The sequence below is a fragment of the Erythrolamprus reginae genome, chromosome 10 (genome assembly GCF_031021105.1).
Source record: "Erythrolamprus reginae isolate rEryReg1 chromosome 10, rEryReg1.hap1, whole genome shotgun sequence".
In the NCBI taxonomy this organism is placed as follows: Eukaryota; Metazoa; Chordata; class Lepidosauria; order Squamata; family Dipsadidae; genus Erythrolamprus; species Erythrolamprus reginae.
Genome location: NC_091959.1, coordinates 5,534,236 through 5,561,936, shown reverse-complemented (window position 1 = coordinate 5,561,936; position 27,701 = coordinate 5,534,236). Strand labels below are relative to the sequence as shown.

At 43.7% G+C, this 27,701-nt stretch overlaps 1 protein-coding gene across 1 annotated transcript in view; it reads right to left on the bottom strand.

Moving 5' to 3' along the window:
* Positions 1–496: 496 nt before the first annotated feature.
* Positions 497–27,701, bottom strand: part of HCN4 (hyperpolarization activated cyclic nucleotide gated potassium channel 4) — a 66,957-nt gene continuing 39,752 nt past the window's right edge. Inside the window, exons 3-8 of the mRNA XM_070761944.1 lie at positions 23,592–23,753; positions 11,183–11,401; positions 5,818–5,964; positions 4,941–5,181; positions 3,197–3,361; positions 497–2,052 (exon numbers count right to left, since the gene is read on the bottom strand). Of these exons, the coding sequence (XP_070618045.1) occupies positions 497–2,052; positions 3,197–3,361; positions 4,941–5,181; positions 5,818–5,964; positions 11,183–11,401; positions 23,592–23,753 (2,490 nt within the window). The remainder of the gene's footprint in view (positions 2,053–3,196; positions 3,362–4,940; positions 5,182–5,817; positions 5,965–11,182; positions 11,402–23,591; positions 23,754–27,701) is intronic.

The window sequence follows — 27,701 nt, the reverse complement described above, 5'->3', positions numbered from 1 at the left end:
GTCGTAAATGGCTATTTTTGAGGGCTGTTGTAACTTTGAACAATTGCTAAACCAATGGCCGTAAGTCGAGAACTACCTCTATTTAAACCCCACCTTCTGCTTTCTGACGGACCTCCCCTGTCTCCAAACTTTGGAAGCTCTGGTGCAGCTGAATATATTGAGTTTTTCCCCCTTGGATTGGTTGATTGACTGATTTGATTTGACTTCTATGCTGCCCAACCTCTTGCTCCGCGTAATCAAATATTCTATAAAAGAAAGGGACTGAAAATCTATAGCTCTAAGAATACCTGGTTATCTCTTGTGTGTGTGTTTGTGTGTGTGTCTGTGTGTTGCCCTTGTTCTTGTTTTTATCTCGTCATTAAACTCAAAAGAAATGGAAGGAGGGAAACCGAGGCGCATCGACGTTGGCCGGGACCTGAAAAGCAGAAAATGAAAGAAGGGGGAAACGGGGGGGAACGGGGGCCGGGTCAGAAGGGGCGTGGGAGGAAGGAGCATCTCACAAGTTGGAAGGCAGTTTTGAGCGGGAGGGCTCTTGTTCCCCACTCAGCTGTAGAGACCCTTTCCTTTCGGTCACTGGCAAAGAAGAGGAGATGGCAAATGCTGGTGGTTGGGGCAGAGAACCTGAGGATGTCTGGCGTGGTAGAGTGACCCGTCCTGGCCTCGAACTATATGGCTTCCCCAGAGGTCTGGGGCCTCCTCCGATGTCACTGCTGTGGCCTCCTCCGGAGAACGAGGAGAAGCTAGAAACGGACTCCCGGGAAGAGGAATGCGGGCTCGAAGTCTGCGCTGCTTCGTGGGGGAGAGATGGTTGGGAAGCGGAGATCAACTTGAGGTCCTGGGTTAACCGCCCTGGCAAAACCAGCGGCCGACTCCGGGGTTGGAGCACCTGGGGTGGTGGGCTGGAGGCCTGAGGCAGGAGCAAAGAGCCTTGAGAACCCAGCGCCCCTGACGGGCTGCAGTGGAAAGTCCTGGGGGGTAGGCCTTGACTGGGAGGGCTAAGGCCTGATGGTAGTGGGTACAAGGGTTGGGGTACAGGACAGGGCTTTGGGGGAGACAGGGAGGCAAAGGAGGACCGTTCCTGGTGCAACTGAGCAACAGTGGCCGGCTCGGCGGAAGGGCCTAATGCACTTGGCTGGGTGGGACCGGAGGCAGGAGGGGGACCTCCTGAGGCCTCGGACAGCTGGCGCAAGCCAGAGGAGGGAGAACTAGATGAAGGGGGCAACTGGAAGTGGTTGGTCCCTCCAGTTCCTGAGAGCTGCAACAGCTGCCCCGTGGAGTGGGGCCTGCCCGTAGGTTGCAAGCGGCTGCAAGGGCTAACGGGAGAATTTGAAGAGAGTTGAGGGAACGAGGTGGGGGCGGTAGCTGGGGGCGAACTCGGGGGAGCCTTCTGGAATGGTCCAAAGCTGGTGTCCGAAGCCTGCTGCCGAGAGGCCCCTTCTGTCAAATCCAGAGGTCCAGGACACAGCTGCTCCAGTCTGGTAGATATTGGGCTGCCCAGGTTTCGCTGCATTGAGCCAGCGGACGGAGAGCTGCCCAAGGACCGGTGCAATGGACCCAGGCTAGTTGGTGCGGTAAACCCAGCCAACTGCTGGATCTGAAAGGAGGAGGAGGAAAGGGTCTCCAACCCTGGCGTGGGCTGTTGGGATGGTGTGCTTGACGGGGATCCAACAATGGAAGGACCGGCGGAAGACACCAAGGAATGGAGCCTCCTCAAGCGCCTTGGAGTCTGGCTTTGCGACTGCCCCAGAGAACCCAGGACAGAGACCGGGGGGCGGAAGATGGCTGTGGGAAGGCGTGGGTGGTGAGTCAGCGCTATTGCTACCGAAGTGGTGGCGGCGGCGGCTTGCAGAGGAGCCTGGATCAGCGGGGTCCAAATTACGGGCGTGGGAGTCGATGCTGCTGCTGCCGTTGCCGCTTGGAGGTTGTGGGCACAGTGGGCCATTTCGCGATCATGCTGCACAATTTGTTGGATGATCTCGTTCTCCTGGTAGTTGAAGACACCCGAGTTGAGGTCGTGTTGGACCTTATGGAGAAGGATGGAGTTCTTCTTACCTGAAAGGAAGAAGGAGGACAGTGAAGAGCGGCCTTGAGGAGCCACCAACCAGATAAGACACCAGGGGTCGCTCTTCTCCCCGCATCTCCTCCAAGATTCATTTCCATTGGAAATCAAAATGGACGTACAAAAGCCACAGGGTTACAGGTTACAATATATCTGTCAACCCTGAAGCTGGCCTGACTGAGGCCATCTTCAGACTTCAGTGCTAACACACCAGAGGCAATAGAGATAGGGAGTGGGAATAGAGATAGTTGGGGAGTTGTAGTCAAAACAAAATACTTTCTCTTGAGAATCAAGGACATTCCTACAGGTGCTCAGAAGGAGGGGATTGGAGTCACCTAGCAACTGGACACTATCCTGGTTGGACCATGTGACTGTTTTGATTGATTGTGACAAACTTTTAATTAGGTGAAAACCGCCGGAAACCTCAGAGTCTGTTTTCACCAGCCTGTACCAATACGACCTGTTATCCAATAAACCTATTCTTTGAGGAATTTGCCTGCTATGAGTATGTTAATTGGAACCTAGACAATATCATTGATTCTAATTGTTGGAGCCCCTGAGCTCTGCAGATGAACTTTCTTGGGAACATTTGGGTGGAAATAAGATGCAAGGCTTTGGCCACCAAATGAGAAGGAAGGACTCATTGGAGAAGAGCCTAATGCTGGGGACGATGGAGGGCAAAAGAAGAAAGAGACAACAGAGAAGGAGGTGGCTGGATGGAGTTGGCGTGAGCTTAAATGGACTCCGGGGGGTGGTAGAGGACAGGAAAGCCTGGAGGAATTTGTCCATGGGGTTGTGATGGGTTGGACATGACTAACATCAACAAAAGATGCAAGACCAGGTGGTCCTTCAGCCATAATCAGCAGAACTTTCCTTCCTACTCTTCCTAGGACCCATGTCCCTCTCTGCATCTCTCATATGCTCCGAGATGCCACATTAATGCTCTCCTAATCTGATCTGGGCTGAAGAAGAAGAAAAGAAGAATGGAGGCTGGAATGGAAGCATTTGGAGATGGGATCCTCAACCTTAGATGGCTTTCAACACCCACAACAGCAATAACAGAAGTGAAGCTCCAATATTCAATTCAGTGGCAATCTTCTGAATACCATCTGTGTGTGTGTGTGTGTGTGTACTTACCGATGCGGTCCAATCTATCCAGTGCCACTGTTTCGAAGGCCCTTCTCATCATGGGATATTCCTCTAAGACTTCGTTGAAATTGTCCACCGAAAGTGAGTAGAGACGGCAGTACGTGTCAGATCTCACGCTGGCTGTGCGCCGACCACGGGTCAGCAAGCAAATTTCTAGAAGAAAAGAAATACAGTAGACTGAGACAGAAGATATTTTGCTTGCACTGAAGAGTAAAACTATTTACTACTGGGTTTTTTTACAAATATGTCTTCATCATTTATTTGCACTGGTTCCTTAATTGCCACATTATATTCTGGTATCTTACCAAGCCCTGCTGCTAGCTTTGTATATCCGGACAATTCTGTCACTCTTAATAAAACATTAAGACCAGATCATCGACCATGGTAGCCTTCTGCACCGGCTGGAGGGGTTGGGAGTGGGAGGCACTGTTCTTCAGTGGTTCTCCTCCTACCTCTCTGGTCGGTCGCAATCGGTGTTAGTGGGGGGTCAGAGGTCGACCTCTAGGTCTCTCCCTTGTGGGGTACCTCAGGGGTCGGTCCTCTCCCACCTGCTATTTAATATCTACATGAAACCGCTGGGTGAGATCATCCAAGGGCATGGGGTGAGGTATCATCAATATGCCGATGATACCCAGTTATACATCTCCATCCCATGTCCAGCCAACGAAGCAGTGGAAGTGATGTGCTGGTGCCTGGAGGCTGTTGGGGCCTGGATGAGTGTCAACAAACTCAAACTCAACCCAGACAAGACGGAGTGGCTGTGGGTCTTGCCTCCCAAGGACAATTCCATCTGTCCGTCCATCATCCTGGGGGGAGAATCACTGCCCCCCTCAGAGAAGGTTCGCAACTTGGGCGTCCTCGATCCACAGCTCACATTAGAGAAACATCTTTCAGCTGTGGCGAGGGGGGGCATTCGCCCAGGTTTGCCTGGTGCACCAGTTGCGACCCTATTTGGACCGGGAGTCACTGCTCACAGTTGCTCATGCCCTCATCACCTCGAGGCTCAACTACTGTAACACTCTCTACATGGGGCTACCTTTGAAAAGTGTTCGGAAACTTCAGATCGAGCAGAATGCAGCTGCGAGAGCAATCATGGGCTTTCCCAAATATGCCCATGTTACACCAACACTCCGCAGTCTGCATTGGTTGCCGATCAGTTTCCGATCACAATTCAAAGTGTTGGTTATGACCTATAAAGCCCTTCATGGCACCGGGCCAGATTATCTCCGGGACCACCTTCTGCTTCATGAATCCCAGCGACCAGTTAGGTCCCACAGAGTGGGCCTTCTCCGGGTCCCGTCAACTAAACAATGTCGCCTGGCGGGACCCAGGGGAAGAGCCTTCTCTGTGGTGGCCCCGGCCCTCTGGAACCAACTCCCCCCAGAGATTAGAATTGCTCCCACCCACCTTGCCTTTCATAAACTGCTTAAAACCCACCTCTGCCGTCAGGCATGGGGGAATTGAGATCCTCTTTCCCCCTAGGCCTCTACAATTCTATGCATGGTATGTCTGTATGTATGTTTGGTTTTTATATAATGGGTTTTTAATCGTTCTTAGTATTGAATTACTATTGTACACTGTTTTATTGTTGCTGTTAGCCGCCCCGAGTCTCCGGAGAGGGGCGGCATACAAATCCAATAAATAAATAAATAATAAATAAATAAATCTACACAAAAGGATCTACCACTTTGTTTTTGTTACATAACCGAGAGAGGGAAATGTCTTCCTGTACCTCCAAAGTAGGAACCATCGGCCAGCTTGGTCTCTTTGTTGCCTTTGGTGAGCACACTCACCACCCCATGTTGGATGAAGTACATCTTCTTCCCGATGGTGCCTTCTCGAATGATGTAGTCCCCAGGCTGGAAGACCTCAAAACGCAACTTGGTCAGCATGGAGGTGACGAAATTGGGGTCAGCGTTGGCGAATAGAGGCATGGACGCCACCAGTTTCCGGCAGTTAAAGTTGATGATCTCCTAGTTTCCAACAGAAGCAGAAACGTTCTGTGAGATATGGGGAATATTAGCTGGATGTTTAAATAAGGCTCCTTGACCTCCTTCTCCCCTTCTCAGCAAGATAATATACTGCTCAAAATAAATAAATAAAGGGAATAGAATAGAATAGGCATGGGGGAAGTTGAGAATCCAAATACGAACTGAATAATCAAATTATCACAGATAGTCCCCACTCGGTTAAAGACCTTGGTATACCAATAACAAAAGATTTAAGTGCCAAAGCCCACTGCAACAACATAGCCAAGAAGGCTTCAAGAGTTGTAAACCTAATCCTACGTAGCTTCTGCTCTGGCAATCTCACACTACTTACCAGAGCTTACAAAACGTTTGCCAGACCCATCCTCGAATACAGCTCATCTGTTTGGAACCCATATCGCATCTCAGACATTAACACCCTTGAAAATGTCCAAAGATACTTCACCAGAAGAGCCCTTCACTCCTCCACTTGAAATAGAATACCCTATGAGACTAGACTTTCAATCCTGGGCCTAGAAAGCCTAGAACTAAGACGCCTTAAACAAGATCTAAGTGTTGCCCACAAGATCATATGCTGCAACCCTGTGCTACTTGGGCTCCCTTCGCCTTTCTACTGCTCACCTCTTTCAAGGGCTCGCTTAGTTCTCCCAGGATGCTCTCCTCATCAAACATTTTGCCCTGGTACCGATGTTCGTAGTAGTCATGGATTCTCTGGCGCATCTCAGCTGGGAGTTTGTGGAAAGACATGTATTGTTCGACTTGCTTGTACTGTGTGGGGAGAAGAAAGGATCCATCAAGACAGGCGTTGACCTAACCTTTAGTGCACGCTATTAGAAACATAGAAGACTGACAGCAGAAAAAGACCTCACGGTCCATCTAATGATAATTAATTAATAATAATTTATTAGATTTGTATGCCGCCCCTCTCCAAAGACTGGGCCGGCTCACAACACAATACCAATACCAATATACTAATCTAATGTTAATCTAACGTTAAAAAATTGAAAAAACTAATTTAAAAATACATGATAAAAACTTATCTACTACACAGTCATACACACTCAGTCCAACTAAATAAAAAAACATATTAAACACAATCTGAAGTTAGTTGGGGGAAAGATCAAAGGCAACATGAGAAAGTATTATTTTACTGAAAGAGTAGTAGATCCTTGGAACAAACTTCCAGCAGACGTGGTTGGTAAATCCACAGTAACCGAATTTAAACATGCCTGGGATAAACATATATCCATTATAAGATAAAATACAGGAAATAGTAAAAGGGCAGACTAGATGGACCATGGGGTCTTTTTCTGCCGTCAGTCTTCTATGTTTCTATGTTTCTATGTTTCTATAATAAGGTCAGCAAAAAAGGTGGGGGGAGATTAATCCCCCCCAATGCCTGGCGGGAAAGGTGAGTCTTCAACATTTTACGGGAGGCAAGGAGGGTAGGGGCAGTTTGAATCTCCGGGGGGAGTTGATTCCAGAGGGCCGGGGCCGCCACAGAGAAGGCTCTTCCCCTGGGTCACGCCAGACGGCATTGTTTTGTCGACAGGACCCAGAGAAGGCCAACTCTGTGGGACCTAATCGGCCGCTGGGATTTGTGCGGTAGAAGACGGTCTCGTAGGTATTTCTAGTTTACCCTTATACTATTTCCTGTATTTTATTGTAGAATGGATCTGTTTATCCCAGGCATGTTTCAATTCAGTGAATTGATTTACCAACCACGTCTGCTGGGAGTTTGTTCCAAGCCTCTACTCCTCTTTCAGTCAAATCATATTTTCTCACGTTGCTTCTTATCTTTCCCCCAACTAACCTCAGATTATTGCCCCCTTGTTCTTGTGTTCACTTCCCTATTAAAACCTTACTTAACCCTTACTTAACATATTTAAATGTTTCGATCCTGTGCCCCCCCCTTTCCCTTCTGTCCTCCAGACTCTACAGATGGAGTCCGTGAAGTCTTTCCTGATAAAGTTTGATGCTTAAGACCTTCCACCATTTTTGTAGCCGTTCAATTTTATCCATCTCTTTTTGTAGGCGAGGTCTCCAGAACTGGACACAGTATTCCAAATTTTCCGGTTACAGTTTTGGAGGGTTGGGTTTGTAAGTAAAAAAAAAAGTTTTTTGAAAAGAGGCAAATAATAATAATAATCTTGAACACCCGGTTCTTATCTAGAAAAGGTCATAAGTAGAGGCGTTCTTAGGTAGAGGTACAGCTGTATTTCCTTTCTGCTGTTGGTTGCTCAGATCTCATCTCCCCGTGCTTAAGAAAATACCAGTGGCTCTGTTTTTTTCCCCCTTTCTGCCTCCTACACAGGATCATAATTAAGTTCTACCCACTTATCATCCTTCAACATGCAGTCCGCAACCGACAGAGAAAAATACATCAGTCAAGGAAGGTGAGGGGAATATATATATACATTGAAGGCAGATCACAGAAAAAGGGAACACACGCTGAGTTGACTTCAAACACCAAAGATTGAATTGGATGGAACCAACAAGATGCAATTAAACGAATGTGCTGGGCAGCACATCAAATGAGGCATACATCATTAAAAAGCAGAAGAACACGATCGGATTGTGCATACCTAAATCTGATCTCACACACACACACACACACACACACACATGGAATTGTATGCATTATTTCTCACTGGTTCACACAAGGTTTTCCAAACGTTTGTTCAAAAGCATCTACAGTGTTCCCTCGATTTTCGCGGGTTCGAACTTTGAAAACTTTGTCCCGGTACTCATTATTTGTTTAGTACTCAACACTACAAGCTAGAACTCATCACTGTCAATTGCCTTGTGACTCACTGTATTATTCCTTATGGGAAAAAATTGTTTAGCCCTCATCATTTTGGGTGCCTACCAGAACCAATTAACATTGAGTACCAAGGGACCACTGTACCAGATACTGGTCACACCTTTATTTTCAGTTCCTAGTCCCAGTTCTCTTCTATTTAAAATTAGGATGTACAGGGTTCCCTCGATTTTCGCAGGTTCGAACTTCGCAAATAGGCCATACCACGGTTTTTCAAAAAATATTAATTAAAAAATACTTCGTGGGTTTTTTTCCTATACTACAGTTTTTCCCATCTGATGACGTCATACGTCATTGCCAAACTAATAATTTTTGCAAATAAATAACAAAAAAAATAATGATTGTTAATAAATAATTATGTTTAAATATCAGGATCACTAAGTGCCTTATTCAATGGTGAGTACCAGTAATAATGGTGAGTAAATGGTTGTTAAGGGAAGGGGAAATGGTAATTTAGGGGTTTAAAGTGTTAAGGGAAGGCTTGTGATACTGTCCATAGCCAAAAATTGTGTATTTACTTCCGCATCTCTACTTCGCGGAAATTCGACTTTCGCGGGCGGTCTCGGAACGCATCCCCCGTGGAAATCGAGGGAACACTGTATAACAAAAAGATCCCTCGACGGTATGGCCAACGGTACTGCAATGCAGCTCTTTAAATTCATTTTTCCAAGTTGGATTCGGAGTACTGTATCGGCTTCCCAATTTATGCATTGGTCAATCAATGGATTGCGGGGATTGGCTTGGGCCGAGCACTGTCCAGTTTGGAGTCGTCAGAGGAGAAATGTTAAGACTGTCTTCATTCAACACTGAATCTAGGCTGCTTGTTGTGAGTGAAAAAACAGGCATGTACTAATTTGTATACTTGAGACAAATTATAGCCTGGTGTATAATTAATATAATGTAAATATAGTTACTTTAATGCTAATATAATGCTAATATCTGTATATACTACTATTAATTTAATTTTCTTTGATTTTCTTCTCTACTTACCATTGTGTTTTCTTTCTTAAAAGTGGAAAATTAATAAAAATATTTAAAAAGAAAAGGTAAAAAACAAAAGAAAACGGGGATTTCATAACTGCCAACATTAAACAAACAGACAACAGTTAATTTGGCTTCTCCATGTAGTCTTGTTGCTCAGGACTCCTCCATGAGTTTTGCTGCAATGTTTTGTTTGCATTCATTCATTCATTCATTCATTCATTCATTCATTAGTTGGACTTGTATGCCGCCCCTCTCCGAAGACTCGGGGCGGCTCACAACAAGTAAAACAGTCACAACAATCCAATTAATTAAAATATTTAACGATTTAAGAAAACCCCATGTAATAGCAAACACACACACAAACATACCATATATAAATTTAACGTGCCCAGGGGAGATGTTTAGTTTCCCCATGCCTGACGGCAAAGGTGGGTCTTAAGGAGTTTTCGGAAGGCAGGAAGAGTAGGGGCAGTTCTAATCTCCGGGGGGAGTTGGTTCCAGAGAGCCGGTGCCGCCACAGAGAAGGCTCTTCCCCTGGGACCCGCCAACCGACATTGTTTAGTTGACGGGACCCGGAGAAGGCCCACTCTGTGGGACCTAATCGGTCGCTGGGATTCGTGCGGCAGGAGGCGGTGAAGGGCTTTAAAGGTCATAACCAACACTTTGAATTGTGACCGGTAATATACACTGAGTCTATTGCTTATTCTTTCATTGTTCTGTTTAATTGGGAACTGAGCTCATTATTTTTAAATTGAATATCTTCAGCATTGCGTCCATGATACGGATTTCACAAGATAATGTACTTTTAAAGAAAGAAATATTTCCTGTGAGTAACCTATTTATCAACCTACCTACCTACCTACCGCTCCCTACCAACCTATCTATCTATCTGATCTACCATCTACGTGTCACCTATCATTTCACTCTCTATTAATCTTTGTCTATGACCTATGATACACCCCTGTCTCTCTGTCTCTCCTATTGTCTGTCTGTCCATCTATCCATCTGTCCATCATTTATTTATTAATTATTTTATTTATTTATTTATTAGATTTGTAGGCCGCCCCTCTCCGTAGACTCGGGGCGGCTAACAACAGCAAAAGGACAATATGAACAAATCTAATATTAAAAGTAATGTAAAAAAACCCAAATTAAGAAACCAATCATACATACAGACAGACCATGCATAAATTTTATAAGCCTAGGGGGAAGGGAATATCTCAATTCCCCCATGCCTGCTGACAGAGGTGGGTTTTAAGGAGCTTACGAAAGGCAAGGAGGGTGGGGGCAACTCTGATATCTGGGGGGAGTTGGTTCCAGAGGGTCGGGGCCGCCAAACGACATTGTTTAGTCGACGGGACCCGGAGAAGGCCAACTCTGTGGGACCTAACTGGTCGTTGGGATTTGTGCGGCAGAAGACGGTCCCGGAGATATTCTGGTCTGATGCCATGAAGGGCTTTAATCTATCTATCTATCTATCTATCTATCTATCTATCTATCTATCTATCTATCAATCATTTATCCGTCCGTCCGTCCGTCCATCCATCCATCCATCCATCCATCCATCCACCCACCCACCCACCCACCCACCAAACCAACCCACCCACCCACCCAACCACCCACCCAACCACCTATCTATCTATCTATCTATCTATCTATCTATCTATCTATCTATCTATCTATCTATCTATCTATCATTTATCTATCTATCTATCTACCATTTATCTATCCACCCACCCACCCACCCATCCATCCCTTTCATCTCATCTATCACCTATCTCTTGTATCTATCAACACAAAGACATTTTCAGCACTGGACAATTTTCTGCAAAACTTTTCACCTTGGGTAGCTTTTGCAAAAAAAATAATAAAAAGAAAATAATCTTTGTAAGAGCCTAGAGTTACTTGACAAGAGAACAGCTTAAGAAAAATATAAATAAAGAGGTGACAGCGGGATGGGATTGTGGCTCTATTTCTATACTGTTCTTAACTAGGGTTACCTCATCTGCTATCTTGGAAAAGAGCTTCAGAAGTCAAAAGAGCTTTCTGTTCATTCATGGGGGAAAGAAAAGAAAGGACAGCTGACCAGAAGGATCCATTGCCTGGACCACTTCTCAGCAGTGCTTGGATCCTAGAGTAATCCAGCTGCTTCTCACCAAAGCCACCAAAGAAGCCACTTACCTTCTCCTGGTACTGTCGCCGCGAGGAATCCAGAGACTGGATAAGGGCCGTGGCGTGGCCGATGAACATGGCATAGCACGTGGCGCCAACGATCATGCTTAACATTGTGAGCCACACGTCAGACATGCCCACTGGGGCTTGCTGTCCGTAGCCGATACATAGCATGTGGCTCATAGCCTTGAACAGCGCATAGGAATATTGCTTCCCCCAGGAGTCATTCTAAAGAGACAGACAGACGAGAGTTACACAACATGAGATGGACACACTTGGACGGGGTGGGACTGCCTGCCTAGCGCTCGGTGCCCCACTACAACATTCCCATCAACTCTGAAAGGTCAGCGAGGGTCAAATGTCCACCAGGCTTGCCATACCTCGCTAGGTCCAAGCTTGAACACACCTGTATGTAACTAGGTTGGGTATTGCAATACAGAAGCTAACAATGTAAAACTGTACCTTTAAGTGTCATTTGCTGGTTGGCCATAAGAGGGAGCCAATGAGTTCCTCTTGGGGGAGTTTATAGAAACATAGAAACATAGAAGTCTGACGGCAGAAAAAGACCTCATGGTCCATCTAGTCTGCCCTTATACTATTTTCTGTATTTTATCTTAGGATGGATCTATGTTTATCCCAGGCATGTTTAAATTCAGTGACTGTGGATTTATCTACCACGTCTGCTGGAAGATTGTTCCAAGGATCTACTACTCGTTCAGTAAAATAATATTTTCTCATGTTGCTATTGATCTTTCCCCCAACTAGCTTCAGATTGTGTCCCCTTGTTCTTGTGTTCACTTTCCTATTAAAAACACTTCCCTCCTGAACCTCATTTAACCCTTTAACATATTTAAATGTTTCGATCATGTCCCCCCTTTTCCTTCTGTCCTCCAGACTATACAGATTGAGTTCATGAAGTCTTTCCTGATGCGTTTTATGCTTAAGACCTTCCACCATTCTTGTAGCCCGTCTTTGGACCCGTTCAATTTTGTCAAAGACGGGCTACAAGAATGGTGGAAGGTCTTAAGCATAAAATGTATCAGGAAAGACTTCATGAACTCCATCTGTATAGTCTGGAGTACAGACTATACAGATTGAGTTCATTCCTGATACATTTTATGTTTAAGACCTTCCACCATTCTTTATACGAGAGAGTTGTATTTGCTGTGTGTATATTTTGCTGTGTGCATTAACCTGGTTTGTAAACCATTATTAGGATTTTATGTGTATGATATTTGGACTATGTAACTACTATTGCTTACTTGCCTATTTGCATATAATAATATTATTCTATTTTTGTATTAAGTTAGTCATTGACTGACTAACCCACATTGCTACCTAGACATTCTAACAACACCAGTGGTTGGTTGGTTGGTGAGAACCTCAAGTTGGAACAGGCAATCGCACCAGTTCTTTTTCTAATTTCTCAAAATGCACTTGACTAGCATCTGTTTGGGGCAGTGGTGTCCATGAGGGTGGGGTGTCCATTAAGACATGTTCTGTACCACCATGAATACTACGGTACCAAATATTTTCAAGTAAGTTTAGATGTACACATTATCTAAACTGAGGCTCTAAAGCAGTGTTTTTCAACCAGTGTGCCGTGGCACACTAGTGTGCCGCGAGACATGGTCAGGTGTGCTGCGAAGAAGGAAGCTCAGGTTCTGGTCTTGCAACTTTTTGTTGAGAGTGTGAGAGTGAGAAAGAGAGAAAGAAAGAAAGAGAGAGAAAGAAAGCAAGAGAGAGAGAGAGAGAAAAGGAGAGGAAGGGAGAGAGAGAGAAAGAAAGCAAGAGAGAGAGAGAAAAGGAGAGGAAGGGAGGGAGAGAGAGAGAGAGAAATGAGCAAAAAGGGGAGGAAAAAAGAGAAATGAGAAAATGATTGAGACAGAGAATGAGAGGAAAGAGAGACGAACAAAAGAGAGAAAGAAGTGACTCTTGATTTAAAGCATTTGATAAAAAGCACCCAAAGAATATGAGAGAAAAAAACCTAGCCCTCACCTGTTTTTAGAAATGGTTCAAGAATGTGTATACACACACACACAAGGGTGGGGAGGGGACAGGGATGGAAAAAGAGAGGAGAGTGTCTTAGGGTGTCATTTTGTGTCATTTTGGTTGGTGGTGTGTCCCAGGATTTTGTAAATGTAAAAAATGTGCCGCGGCTCAAAAAAGGTTGAAAATCACTGCTCTAAAGCAGGGGTTCTCAACCTTTCTATTGCCGCAACCCCTTAATACAGTATCTCATGTTGTAGTGACTCCCAACCATAAGTCTAGCGCCAATTCTCCCAAAAGAGCTTTAAGCTGATTGGCAGGAAGGTCAGAGGGACACCCCCACTGATTGGTCAGATTGTAAAAATACGTTCCATGGCGCCAGAATAGAAGTTTTAGTTCCTAACACCAGGGAAAATTTGTCTTTTCTCAGGGTCTTAGGGGACCCCTGTGAAACGGCCGTTCGATCCCCAAACGGATCCTGACTCCTGTTGTGGTTAGCTCTGGCCCAGCTCCTGCCCCAAGGACTGTGGATGTGGGGGAGACATCCACATGCTGCAGGCCTGTTTTGCCCCCAGTGGCATCTGCTGATGAAGGCTCCTCTGACCAAGAAGACATGAGTGACAGGGAGGAGGAGAGTGTGGCAGACAGCTCAGAAGGAGATCAATTATCTAGTTCCTCCTTGGATTCGGAACAAGAGTTAATGATACAGCCACGCATGTGGAGAGCGATGCACAGGCAGCAACAACTGAGAGATTATTATCAAAGAAAATGAGGCCACCTGTGGTTGGGTGGGGCTGTGGTCATTAGTGAGGCTGCTATAAAGAGCAGCCTGTGGGTTTGGCCATTGTGGAGGATTATCTGATCGTGGTGCTTCGTGACTGCTTTACTGACTTTGACCTTTTGTGTGCTGATTTTTCCCCGCTTTGAAACTAAACCAGGGCAAAGTGTGTTTCACTTTGTGAAAGAAGAAGGACTGTGAATTGCCTCACAGCTGCAAGCTAAGTATCACAGAACTGATAAGGGACTTGTACCAATTACCAGTTTGTTTGGAGACGAGGGCTCTTTGCTATACCAAAAGAGGGCTTGGTTTAAGGGAATTTTCATTATAAAGAACATTGTTTTGAATTTTCAAACGTGTGTGTGTGTCTGAAATTTGTACCTGTGAATTTTTGGGAGGATTCTACCAGAGAGCCCGACAGAACAACCCCCAGGTTGAGAACCACTGACCTAAACCTTTCAAGCCACCTGAATCCAGAGAAGAAGTATGCCTCAACATCTAAGAAGACATCTTCATATTAAACGGTTTGGAGAGGAACCCACGACACAACCTCCTTTCCAAAGCCTAAAGCATCTTCATTCAGCCCCTCCAAAAATTCATCTACGTGCCCCCTGATCTGAATATAAATAAGTAAATAAACAAACAGCACAATCAAAGTTTTGTCCTTTTGTGTGTGTGTGCATGGGGGGGGGGAGGAAATTTCCACTCCCATGGATGCAACTAGTCTGAAAGCTATTGTGCTACTTGGAATATTATCCTGGAGAAGGTCCTCTTGGAACTTGGATGATCTTCCTTGGAATTCTAGACTAAGTATCTGTACCTCCATCAGCCTCTCTGACCCACGATAACCTTACATTGTGTGAACGTCAGCTGCACACACAAGAATTCTGGGAGTTGAAGTCCACACGTCTTAAAGTTATCGAAGCTGAGAAAGACTGTTGTAGAATGGACGAATATGTGAAGCTTTTGAATACAGTCTTAGCAAACATAAAGATGTCCGGATAGACAGACATGAAACAACATGTAATCTCGGCTTGATCCAAGAGAACCTTCTCTGTCACCATGAAAATCCTTTCAAGTAAGTTTAGATGTAGGCATTATCTAAACTGAGGATCGTTAGTGGGAGCATGTACACACCAAGACAAATGCCTTGTTTGTTCAATCACACTGGGTCAGTAAAATTCTATTCTATTCTACTATTCTATTCTGTTCTGTTCTATTCTATTCTACTCTACTTACTCTATTCTACTCTACTCTACTCTACTCTACTTACCCTACCCTACCCTATTCTATTTTACTGTACTCTACTCTACTCTACCCTATTCAACTGTACTCTACTCTACTTACTCTACTCTACTCTATTCAACTGTACTCTACTCTACTTACTCTACTCTACTCAACTGTACTCTACTCTACTTACTATACTCTACTTACTCTACTCTACTCTACTCTATTCAACTGTACTCTACTCTACTTACTCTACTCTATTCAACTGTACTCTACTCTACTTTACTCTACTCTACTCTATTCTACTCTATTCAACTGTACTCTACTCTACTTACTCTACTCTATTCAACTGTACTCTACTCTACTTACTCTACTCTACTCTATTCAACTGTACTCTACTCTACTGTACTTACTCTACTCTACTCTATTCAACTGTACTCTACTCTACTTTACTCTACTCTATTCTACTCTATTCAACTGTACTCTACTCTACTTACTCTACTCTATTCAACTGTACTCTACTCTACTTACTCTACTCTACTCTATTCAACTGTACTCTACTCTACTTACTCTACTCTATTCAACTGTACTCTGCTTACTCTACTCTACTCTATTCAACTGTACTCTACTCTACTCTATTGTACTCTATTCAACTGTACTCTACTCTACTCTACTTACTCTACTCTATTCAACTGTACTCTACTCTACTCTATTGTACTCTATTCAACTGTACTCTACTCTACTCTACTTACTCTACTCTATTCAACTGTACTCTACTCTATTCTACTCTATTCAACTGTACTCTACTTACTCTACTCTACTCTATTCAACTGTACTCTACTCTATTCTACTCTATTCAACTGTACTCTACTTACTCTACTCTACTCTATTCAACTGTACTCTACTCTACTTACTCTACTCTATTCAACTGTACTCTACTCTACTTACTCTACTCTACTCTATTCAACTGTACTCTACTCTACTCTGTTGTACTCTATTCAACTGTACTCTACTCTACTCTACTCTACTTTACTCTATTCTATTATTCTAAACCTTTGAAGCTATCTGAATCCAGGAGAAAAAAATATGCCACAACATCTTCATATAAAACGGTTGGAGAGGAACCCACGACAGAGCCTCCTTCCCAAAGCCCAAAGCATCTTCAGCCCCTCCCAAAATTCATCTACGTGCCCCCTGATCTGAATATAAATAAGCAAATAAATAAACGAAGTTCTGAACAGCCTCAGAATCACACCTTCTTTCATTCATGACTTAGAAGCAGCCGAGACCCTGTTCCTCAAACTTCCTGTTGTGGATCAATCATTCCGGATTTCACCTGTTCTACTTTTCGAGCTTCTATTCTTGGGTCTCCCCTTCCTTCTCTGGGCTTCAGACCATCCACGTTCCTTCCTCTAAATCAGTGATTTTCAACCTCTTTTGAGCTGCAGCACATTTTTTACATTTACAAAACCATGGGGCACATTGAGTGTGTGTGTGTAGGGGCAGCTAAAAAAAGTTTGGACAAAAAAATTCTCTCTTCCTTTCGCTCTATTTCTCTCTCCCTCCCTCTTTCTCTCCCTCTTTTTTTCTCTCTCTCCATCCCTCTTTCTTTCTCTCTTCCTTCTTTCCTCTTTTTTGCTCTCTTTCTCTCTCCCAACCTCCCTCTATGTCTTTCTCTCTCCCACCTTCCCTCCCTCTCTCTCTCTCTTGCTTTCTTTCTTTCTCTCTCTTTCTCTCTCTTGCTTTCTTGCTCTCTTGCTCTCTCTTGCTTTCTCTCTCTCTTTCTTTCTTTCTTTCTCTCTTGTTTTCTTTCTCTTGCTTGCTTTCTCTCTCTCTTGCTCTCTCTTTCTTTCTCTCTCTCTTGCTCTTTCTTTCTTTCTCTCTTTCTCTCTTTCTCTCTCTTTCTCTCTCTCTTGTTTTCTTTCTCTCTCTGAGCTTTGCGGCACACCTGACCATGTCTCATGACACACTAGTGTGCCATGGCACACTGGTTGAAAAACACTGCTCTAAATAAACTTACAAAGGAAGAATCAGCCTCTAGGATATTTTTCCTGGAAGCCTCGGGGAAGATGGGTCCCGCGGCTTTTAACTCCTACAAACCACACCTGTCTGCAAAAGTCTGCCTTCTGTTACCTGTCTTGTTACCACGTCCACATGGGGAGTCGTGGGGAGCGGTATGGCACTTCCAAAATAGATCCCTCTTTTAATAAACAAATTGTGCCTGAGGCTCGGTGACACATCTGCACCGCTGCTTCTCCAGAAGGTGAGGTGGCAAATGCTATTTTGGCTGGAGGCCCGTGCAACCGCTTTGATGGGGGCGGAAAATAAATCCGCTCTTCAGTTTGGAGAATAGAGGTAGGGGGGCTCCTTGTATATTTTATTCATTCATATTTATTTATTGGATTTGTATGGCGCCCTTCTCCGTGGAGTCACAACATTTCAACCATAAACAGTGTACAAAATATAACTGGATCCAATTAATGAACTAGTTAATCTAAAACATTATAAACATAGAAACATAGAAACATAGAAGTCTGACGGCAGAAAAAGACCTCATGGTCCATCTAGTCTGCCCTTATACTATTTCTGTATTTTATCTTAGGATGGATATATGTTTATCCCAGGCATGTTTAAATTCAGTTACTGTGGATTTATCTACCACATCTGCTGGAAGTTTGTTCCAAGGATCTACTACTCTTTCAGTAAAATAATATTTTCTCATGTTGCTTTTGATCTTTCCCCCAACTAACTTCAGATTGTGTCCCCTTGTTCTTGTGTTCACTTTCCTATTAAAAACACTTCCCTCCTGGACCTTATTTAACCCTTTAACATATTTAAATGTTTCAATCATGCCCCCCCTTTTCCTTCTGTCCTCCAGACTATACAGATGGAGTTCATGAAGTCTTTCCTGATATGTTTTATGCTTAAGACCTTCCACCATTCTTGTGGCCCGTCTTTGGACCCGTTCAATTTTGTCAATATCTTTTTGTAGGTGAGGTCTCCAGAACTGAACACAGTATTCCAAATGGGGTCTCACCAGCATTCTATATAGCGGGATCATAATCTCCCTCTTCCTGCTTGTTATACCTCTAGCTATGCAGCCAAGCATCCTACTTGCTTTCCCTACCGCCTGACTGCACTGTTCACCCATTTGGAGACTGTCAGAAATCACGACCCCTAAATCCTTCTCTTCTGAAGTTTTTGCTAACACAGAACTGCCAATACAATACTCAGATTGAGGATTCCTTTCCCCCAAGTGCATTATTTTACATTTGGAAACATTAAGCCGCAGTTTCCATTGCTTTGACCATTTAAAAGTCAAATGTCAAAAATCACTCACTCAAATACAAGCGTATACAGTGTCTAGGACAGTGTTTCTCAACCTTGGCAGCTTGAAGATGTGTGGACTTCAACTCCCAGAATTCCCCAGCCAGCAACGCTGGCTGAGGAATTCTGGGAGTTGAAGTCCACACATCTTCAAACTGCTAAGGTTGAGAAACACTGGTCTAGAGGCTGGGATTTAATGACTCCAATCCTGGTGGCATAAATAAGTCTTCAAGTTATTACTTGGAGCCGAGGTGGCGCAGTGGGTAGAGTGCAGCACTGCAGGCCACTAAAGCTGACTGCTAGATCTGCAGGTCAGCGGTTCAAATCTCACCACCGGCTCAAGGTTGACTCAGCCTTCCATCCTTCCGGGGTGGGTCAAATGAGGACCCGGATTGTGGGGGCAGTAGGCTGGCTCTGTTAAAAAGTGCTATGGCTAACATGCTGTAAGCCGCCCTGAGTCTAAGGAGAAGGGCGGCATTAAAAAATTGAATAAATAAATTAATAAATTACAAAAGGCAAGGAGGGTGGGGGCAATACGAATCTCTGGGGGGAGCTGATTCCAGAGGGTATATATTTGTATTTGTATTTATTAGATTTGTATGCCGCCCCTCTCCGAAGACTCGGGACGGCTAACAACAATAAAAAAGACAATGTGAACAAATCTAATATTAAAAATAATCTTAAAAACCCCAATTTAAAGAATCAATCATACATACAAGCATACCATGTATAAATTCTATAAGCCTAGGGGGAAGGGAAAATTTCAATTCCCCCATGCCTGACGACAGAGGTGGGTTTTAAGGAGCTTGCAAAAGGTAAGGAGGATGGGGGCAACTCTGATATCTGGGGTGAGCTGGTTCCAGAGGGTCGGGGCCGCCACAGAGAAGGCTCTTCTCCTGGGTCCCGCCAAACGACATTGTTTAGTCGACGGGTCCTGGAGAAGGCCGACTCGGTGGGACCTAACCGGTCGCTGGGATTTGTGCAGCAGAAGGCGGTCCCGGAGATATTCTGGTCCAGTGCCATGAAGGGCTTTATAGGTCATAACCAACACTTTGAATTGTGACCGGAAACTGATCGGCAACCAATGCAGACTGCGGAGTGTTGGTGTTACATGGGCATTTTTGGGAAAGCCCATGACTGCTCTCGCAGCTGCATTCTGCACGATCTGAAGTTTCCGAACACTCTTCAAAGGTAGCCCCATGTAGAGAGCGTTACAGTAGTCGAGCCTCGAGGTGATGAGCCCCGAGAACCCCAGGGTGATATGGAGCACATCAACTGATTTCTCTAATTGTTGTCACTGGTGGAGGTGACGATATATTGGGTTTTGTATTTGGGAATTTTATTTCTGCAAAGCTGCCTGGAGTCACCACCATTTCTGACCTTCAGGACGTTATCCTGAAAAGACAAATGCCACTTTTAGTTACAGTGTGGACTTTGGTGTGGTCCAATGTTTAGCTAAGTGGGGAAAGCACTCGGCTGTTTTGTTTGCCAATCTTCTTCTAAGCTGCTTCTTCCGGTCAACATTTCCGAATGTCCTTGAAAAGTCAGGTAGAAAATGTTCTCAGAATCGAAAGTAGCTTGTGTGCTCAGAAGCTCAACCTCCCCCCCCCAATATGGGCCAAGTCAAGAGAACAGCCAACACTGATGTTCTGAGAATTTCAAACTATATTTTACTGAAATGAACAAAGAACATCCAGCATGGAACTGCTAAATCTGTAACCATGGCTGGGCGGCTGGGGATTGGCAGGGGTTCGGGAGAACCTCTAGCTCAGATTCTGTACAGTTCGGAGAACCCCCAGATCCCACTCCTGGCTGGTCCTGTCTCCCCAGAAGTCCCTACAAAGCCTGTTTTGGATGCAGGTAACTGCAAGCTGCATGCAAAGGCTTAGGGAGGACAAAAAACAGTCTTATTGGCCACCTGGAAGTTCAGAAGGCTGGAAACAGGCCCATTTCTGACTTCCAGAGTCTGGGGAGGCTGTTTTCACCCTCCTGGAGGCTCAAGGAAAACCTCTGGAGCCCAAGGGGGCTGTTTTCACCCTCCTGGAGGCTCAAGGAAAACCTCTGGAGCCCAAGGGGGCTGTTTTCACCCTCCTGGAGGCTCAAGGAAAACCTCTGGAGCCCAAGGGGGCTGTTTTCACCCTCCTGGAGGCTCCAGCAAAGCCTGCAGAGCCTAGGGGGGCTGTCTTCGCCCTCCTGGAGGCTCAAGGAAAACCTTTGGAGCCCAAGGGAGCTGTTTTGCCCTCCTGGAGGCTCCAGCAAAGCCTGCAGAGCCTAGGGGGGCTGTCTTCGCCCTCCTGGAGGCTCAAGGAAAACCTTTGGAGCCCAAGGGAGCTGTTTTGCCCTCCTGGAGGCTCCAGCAAAACCTGCAGAGCCTAGGGAGGCTGTTTTCACCCTCCTGGAGGCTCAACAAAAGCCTGCAGAGCCTAGGGAGGCTATTTTTACCCTCCTGAAGGCTCAAGGAAAGCCTCCAGAGCCCCCAACCCCACTGTGGTGCAGGAGGCCGACTAGGCTATTCCCACCATGGTCACACATGCCCCTAGCAATCAGGCAGAGACCCCCTTGCTAAAATGTTTGAAGCCCACCCTTGTTCTGAAACCATTAATGGGCTAAAAGGAGGAGCTGGATTTGGATTGCTTGTGAACGTGTACTGACTCCAAACTGATTCCTCTCTTGACTCCAACCCCAGGCTCTGCCTCTTCTTCTCCTAAGATCTGTTTTCCTCTGATAGACTTGGGTCCAGATCCTCCAAACAGAGAGCTGCTTCTGGGTCCACCTCAACTCTACTTCTTAGCCTGCCTGGAGCAGAGAAGACTCAACCAGACTAGGCTTTGGGGCCCCATCTCAAGCACAAAGCACAATTGCCAACCAATTCAACAAATCCTTCCTCCCTTCCATAATTGGCTCCATAAAACTGGATCTGAATCCTTTCAAATTGCTAACCATTCACCATGACGGATGGACCTGCTGGGAACTGCAATACTACATCCTTTGAATGTTGTGGCTTCTCAGCCCTAATGTATGAATTCTACCTTAAAGAATTCATTCACAAAATATGAAGAACTTTGAAACTAAGGTAGGTGAGAGGGACATAATTAATTTGCCCTCTGTCCTGATACACTGATATTCATTAATCCATGCATTCATTGATCCATTCATTCCTTATTCCATTCATTCATTGATCCATCATCCATCCATCCATCATTTCTAAATGGGACTAAGATCATTTCCTGATTGCAGGTGCCTTGAAACAATATAGAAACATACAAACATAGAAGACTGACGGCAGAAAAAGACCTCATGGTCCATCTAGTCTGCCCTTATACTATTTCCTGTATTTTATCTTACAATGGGTATATGTTTATCCCAGGCATGTTTCAATTCAGTTACTGTGGATTTACCAACCACGTCTGCTGGAAGTTTGTTCCAAGCATCTACTACTCTTTCAGTCAAATAATATTTTCTCATGTTGCTTTTGATCTTTCCCCCAACTAACTTCAGATTGTGTCCCCTTGTTCTTGTGTTCACTTTCCTATTAAAAACACTTCCCTCCTGGACCTTATTTAACCCTTTAACATATTTAAATGTTTCGATCATGTCCCCCCTTTTTCTTCTGTCCTCCAGACTATACAGATGGAGTTCATCAAGTCTTTCCTGATATGTTTTATGCTTAAGACCTTCCACCATTCTTGTAGCCCGTCTTTGGACCCGTTCAATTTTGTCCATATCTTTTTGTAGGTGAGGTCTCCAGAACTGAACACAGTATTCCAAATGGGGTCTCACCAGCGCTCTATATAAGGGGATCACAATCTCCCTCTTCCTGCTTGTTATACCTCTAGCTATGCAGCCAAGCATCCTACTTGCTTTTCCTACTGCCCGACCACACTGCTCACCCATTTTGAGACTGTCAGAAATCAAATATCTACTTTAATGGACATTTTTTCTCACCTATTACAGGAAGATATGATGGTCACACTAATTTTTCCTTAAAATATTTCTTTTTCTTCCTCTCATATAACCACAAATCCGGAAGTTCAGGGAGCCATTTCCCTCCACTAAACAAATGTGGACGTAGCCTAGTCTAGATTCCCTCTCTCCTTTTATTAAAAAGGTTATAAATTTATATTTGACTTTCCTTGCTGGAGTGTTCATGAAATTCCAACGGGAGGAATGTTCTGGGTTTTTTGCACTCATCAAGGGATGAGGAAGTGGCTGATGGAATAGAGAACACCCACCTACCCACCTCCTTAGACAGAAGTCAGGGAACATCTCAGCTCTATTCATTGTACGAGACGGTGGTTCACCGGTGCCAAAACAGTTGCAGTATAGCATAAATATGTTAGAATAGGATTGTATTATAATTATATATATCTGGACCTCTAGCATAAAAATGCTCTGCGTATTATAATCCAGGATAGGAGGGCACTAAACTTGCCTAGTCTGCATTCCTGGTAATTACAACAGGGAAACAAAAGGGCTCAATAAACATCTTACTAATAAACAAAGTTTACATCACTCTGGACAGGACGTTATAGGATCAAAGGGGGAGATTTACATTGCCTGAAGCCAACACAGGACTAGAGGGTGATTAAGGAAGATTAGTTGAGATAAGGCAGAAGGCTTCAGAGAAATTAGGTGTGAGAAACATCTGCTCTGAGGAAGAGTTTTCTAGGAAATTGTTTTGTGATATCTATGGGAAAAGGAAGAACTCAAAAGATATGTTTGAAGTTATGTTATTGGATGTATCACTTGACACATACGTGTAATTATCCTCATTTCCTTATGCTCCTAAATAAAAAGAGGTACATGGCCCTATATGATTCTTGACAAATGTATATTTTATTTTATGTACGTTGAGAGCATATGCACCAAGACAAGTTCCTTGTGTGTCCAATCACACTTGGCCAATAAAATTCTATTCTATTCTATTCTATTCTATACCGTGTCACTTCACCCAGAGAGAGAATGTGTCCAAGTTTTCTTTCTAGGATTCGCGTTCGTGAGTGATCCCACACACTGGGTTGCCCTTAGCCCCTTTTGAGGACATTGTCTTCACCAGGGACTTTGACAGCATCCACACAAAACCAGTCAGCAACTTACCACCATACGATTCAGCGAAACCCAACAGTCCCCTGGAAATTCTTGGAGCATGGGCACCAGGAACTGGAGGCAGCCATCCCAATGGCACAACAACAGCATCATGCCAATCAAGTTGACGATCCGTACCACGGCACTGGCCAGGTCGTAGGTCATATGGAAGATCTAGAAGAAGAAGATTAGCCAGTAAGCCCCAGATTTGCAGCAATCCTTTCCCAGAATAGCTCCTTGTTGGGATAGATTCGTGGGACCAAAGACACGGGAGAGCCACAGGAGTACCTTAAACAAACAAAAAGTCTTGATTTTTTTTAAAAAAAAAAATCTAAAAGGTGAAGGCAGCGTTGGAAAGTTTGTCTGAATGAGAGTGATTGGTTTTTAAGGATTTGCGGTTTTACATTAGTTAGATTAATTTTAAATTTGGATTTAGGGTGGTTTTTTTTAATTGTTCTTTTATATGTTGTAAGCTGCCCCGAATCTTCGGGGATGGGTGGCATATAAGTCCAAATAATTAATAAATAAATAAATAAATAAATAAATAGATAGATAGATAGATAGATAGATAGATAAATAAATAAATAGTTTTATATGTTTTTAATATTAGATTTGTTACACTGTTATATTGCTTCTATTGCTGTTGTGAGCCGCCCCGAGTCTTCGGAGAGGGGCGGCATACAAATCTAATAAAATAAATAAATAAATAAATAAATAAATAAATAGTTTTATATGTTTTAATATTAGATTTGTTACACTGTTATATTGTTTTTATTGTTGTTGTGAGCCGCCCCGAGTCTTCGGAGAGGGGCGGCATACAAATCTAATAAATAAATAAAATAAATAAATAAATAAATAGTTTTATATGTTTTAATATTAGATTTGTTACACTGTTATATTGTTTTTATTGTTGTTGTGAGCCGCCCCGAGTCTTCGGAGAGGGGCGGCATACAAATCTAATAAATAAATAAAATAAATAAATAAATAAAGTTCACTGCCAACAATATGGAAATGTTGACTCATTACAGCAATAGCCCTTAGACTTATACTGTATACTGCTTCACACTGCTTTAAAACTCTTTCTGAGTGGTTTGTGGAGTCAACAATCTGGGTCTCCATTTTTCCAACTTCAGAAAGATGGAAGGCTGACTCAACCCAATCAGCCAGTAGCCCATAGAATTGCTGGCTTAAGCTCATCCAGGAAGCATCCTGATGCCATGGGGGAATCCAAAAACTCCAAATCTAGCTCATTTCTCTAACCACAACACCACCAGCAGGATTTGATGATGCTTAAGCGATGCACAAGAGGTGATAGACACATAGATGTTGTGGTTAGCTCTGGCCCACCTCCTGCCCCAAGGAATGTGCAGGTGGATGTGGGGGAAACATCCACATGCCACAGGCCTGTTTTGCTCCCGATGGAATCTGCCAATGAAACCTCCTCTGACCAAAGCAGCATGAGTGACAGGGAAGAGGGGAGTTTGGCAGACAGCCCAGGAGGAAATCAATCATCTGTATCATCCCTGGATTCTGAACAAGAATTAATGACACATCCACGCACGCATAGAGTGATGCATAGGAGACAACAACTGAAGGATTATTACAAGAGAAAATGAGGCCACCAGTGGTTGGGTAGGGCTGCTGTAATTAGTGCTACAGATAAAAGTGCAGCTTGGTGTTTTAGCCTCATGGCAGTTTATCTAATTCATTGTTTCGTCAAGATCGTAGTTTTTGTGCTGTTCAAGATTGTTTGTGGACTCTCTGGACTTTAGAATTAGACTCAATTTCCCAGTTATTGGGTGAGCAATTGGATTGCATTTCACCTGTGCCTTGTGTGTACCAGAAAATCCCTTTGACATTTAAAAAGGGAGCTGTTTCTGTTTTTCTGTTTATAAAAACTTTTGGGTTTTCCTTTTATTGTGTGGTGTGTGTCTTCCTGGACTAATTACCCTGTAATTACGGGCAGTTGAAACACACCGGCAGAATAGATAGATAGATAGATGGATGGATGGAAAGGAAGAAAAGAATGAAAGAATGAAAGAATGAAAGAATGAAAGAATGAAAGAAAGAAAGAGAAAGAAAGAAAGAAAGAAAGAAAGAAAGAAAGAAAGAAAGAAAGAAAGAAAGAACATGGCTGGCTTTCCATACAGCCAACTCAAAACAGGCAGGACTTTTCTCTGAGATCTCCCCTGTTCCTGGATAAGAAATAGATTTGGCAGAGTGTGGAGATATCGGAAATGTAGCTGACTTTATTTGCACGGACATCCCAGACAAATCGGCCCCGTTGCCAGGCGATCCCTTTGATCAAGTGACTTATTTTGTCCACAAGGTAGAACTGTTCCTCCCATGCGCTCTACAAACTGTCAGCGGAGGTAGAGGTGCTGTGTGGTACACAAGGGGGGGATTAACATCCCTTTCGATGTTTAAATGCACAACTCACAAAGGCCATCGGCGGACGGGAGTTTTGTGATTCTCAGCAGAGTTGTGGCCCCAGGAAAAATAACATCAACCAAAGCCTCCTTCCAAACAGTCAGATTAAATTTGAATGCGAAGTTGGGCTGGCTCAGAATGTGTGTGTTTGTGTGTGTGTGTGTTTTCAAGAACAGGAGCAACTGGAAAGATGTGTAAGAGGACACTAATAGGATGTTAAATATACAGGGGGTGGACAAAATAATGGAAACATCTGGAAAATCCAGATTTGTGAAGCTCCCTTCAAACAGTTTTTGTAGAAACTGGGTTCTGTACGTGTCTATTGAGCTCTGCAGTGATTTTAGGAGCTGCGGTCTTGCGATCCGCTCTAACAATTTGCTTTAGAGTCCGACGGTCTCTCTCAGACCACTTTGACTTTCGACCAGACCTGTGCTGGGTGAGGACGTTTTCCTTCTCTTTCAAAAGCAGTCATGACTTTTGACACATGACCTCTTGAAATGCCAAATATCCGGGCACTTTCTGTTACACTAGCGCCTGCCATTCGAGCACCAACAATTGGGCCTCTTTGAAAGTCTGAGAGCTCTGCCATTTCTAGAAGGTTAGAACCAATTTCCTTAAATTTCTGTAAAAAAAAAAAAGGTAGTTTAAAAAAACATATGAAATAACAGAATTTCTTGAAAAAAAACATTAAAATATGTCAAGTTTTGATTGATTTGAACATGTTCAAACATTATGATGCCAAAAAGTCGAGTGTTTCTATTTTTTTCATCCACCCCCTGTATGATGGACAATTACAAAGGAAATGGCAGCATTAGTCAAAAGGAATGAGATGGGAGAATTTAGAGAAATAAAAGAAGCAGCGATAGAAAGCGCTCAGGCGGTAATAGTCCTAGGCTGGAAGGATGCGACAAAATGGACAATACAAAATTGGTATCGTTATATGGTGGATCACATTCAGTTTGCGATTATGGATAAAAGGATTAATTCGGCCAAAGAAACTAATCTACAGGAATTGATGGGACAAGGTAAGAGGACATGTGGTTAGTAGAATTCGAGACCTAGGTATAAAGAATAAATTAGAATTACTTTATAATAATAATAATAATAATAATAATAATAATAATAATAATAATAATGGAAAGCAATGGAAACTGCAGTTTAATGTTTCCAAATGTAAAATAATGCACTTGGGGAAAAGGAATCCTCAATCTGAGTATTGTATTGGCAGTTCTGTGTTAGCAAAAACTTCAGAAGAGAAGGATTTAGGGGTAGTGATTTCTGACAGTCTCAAAATGGGTGAGCAGTGCGGTCAGGCGGTATGGAAAGCAAGTAGGATGCTTGGCTGCATAGCTAAAGGTATAACAAGCATGGAGCGCTGGTGAGACCACATTTGGAATACTGTGTTCAGTTCTGGAGACCTCACCTACAAAAAGATATTGACAAAATTGAACGGGTCCAAAGACGGGCTACAAGAATGGTGGAAGGTCTTAAGCATAAAACATATCAGTAAAGACTTAATGACCTCAATCTGTATAGTCTGGAGGACAGAAGGAAAAGGGGGGACATGATCGAAACATTTAAATATGTTAAAGGGTTAAATAAGATTCAGGAGGGAAGTGTTTTTAATAGGAAAGTGAACACAAGAACAAGGGGACACAATCTGAAATTAGTTGGGGGAAAGATCAAAAGCAA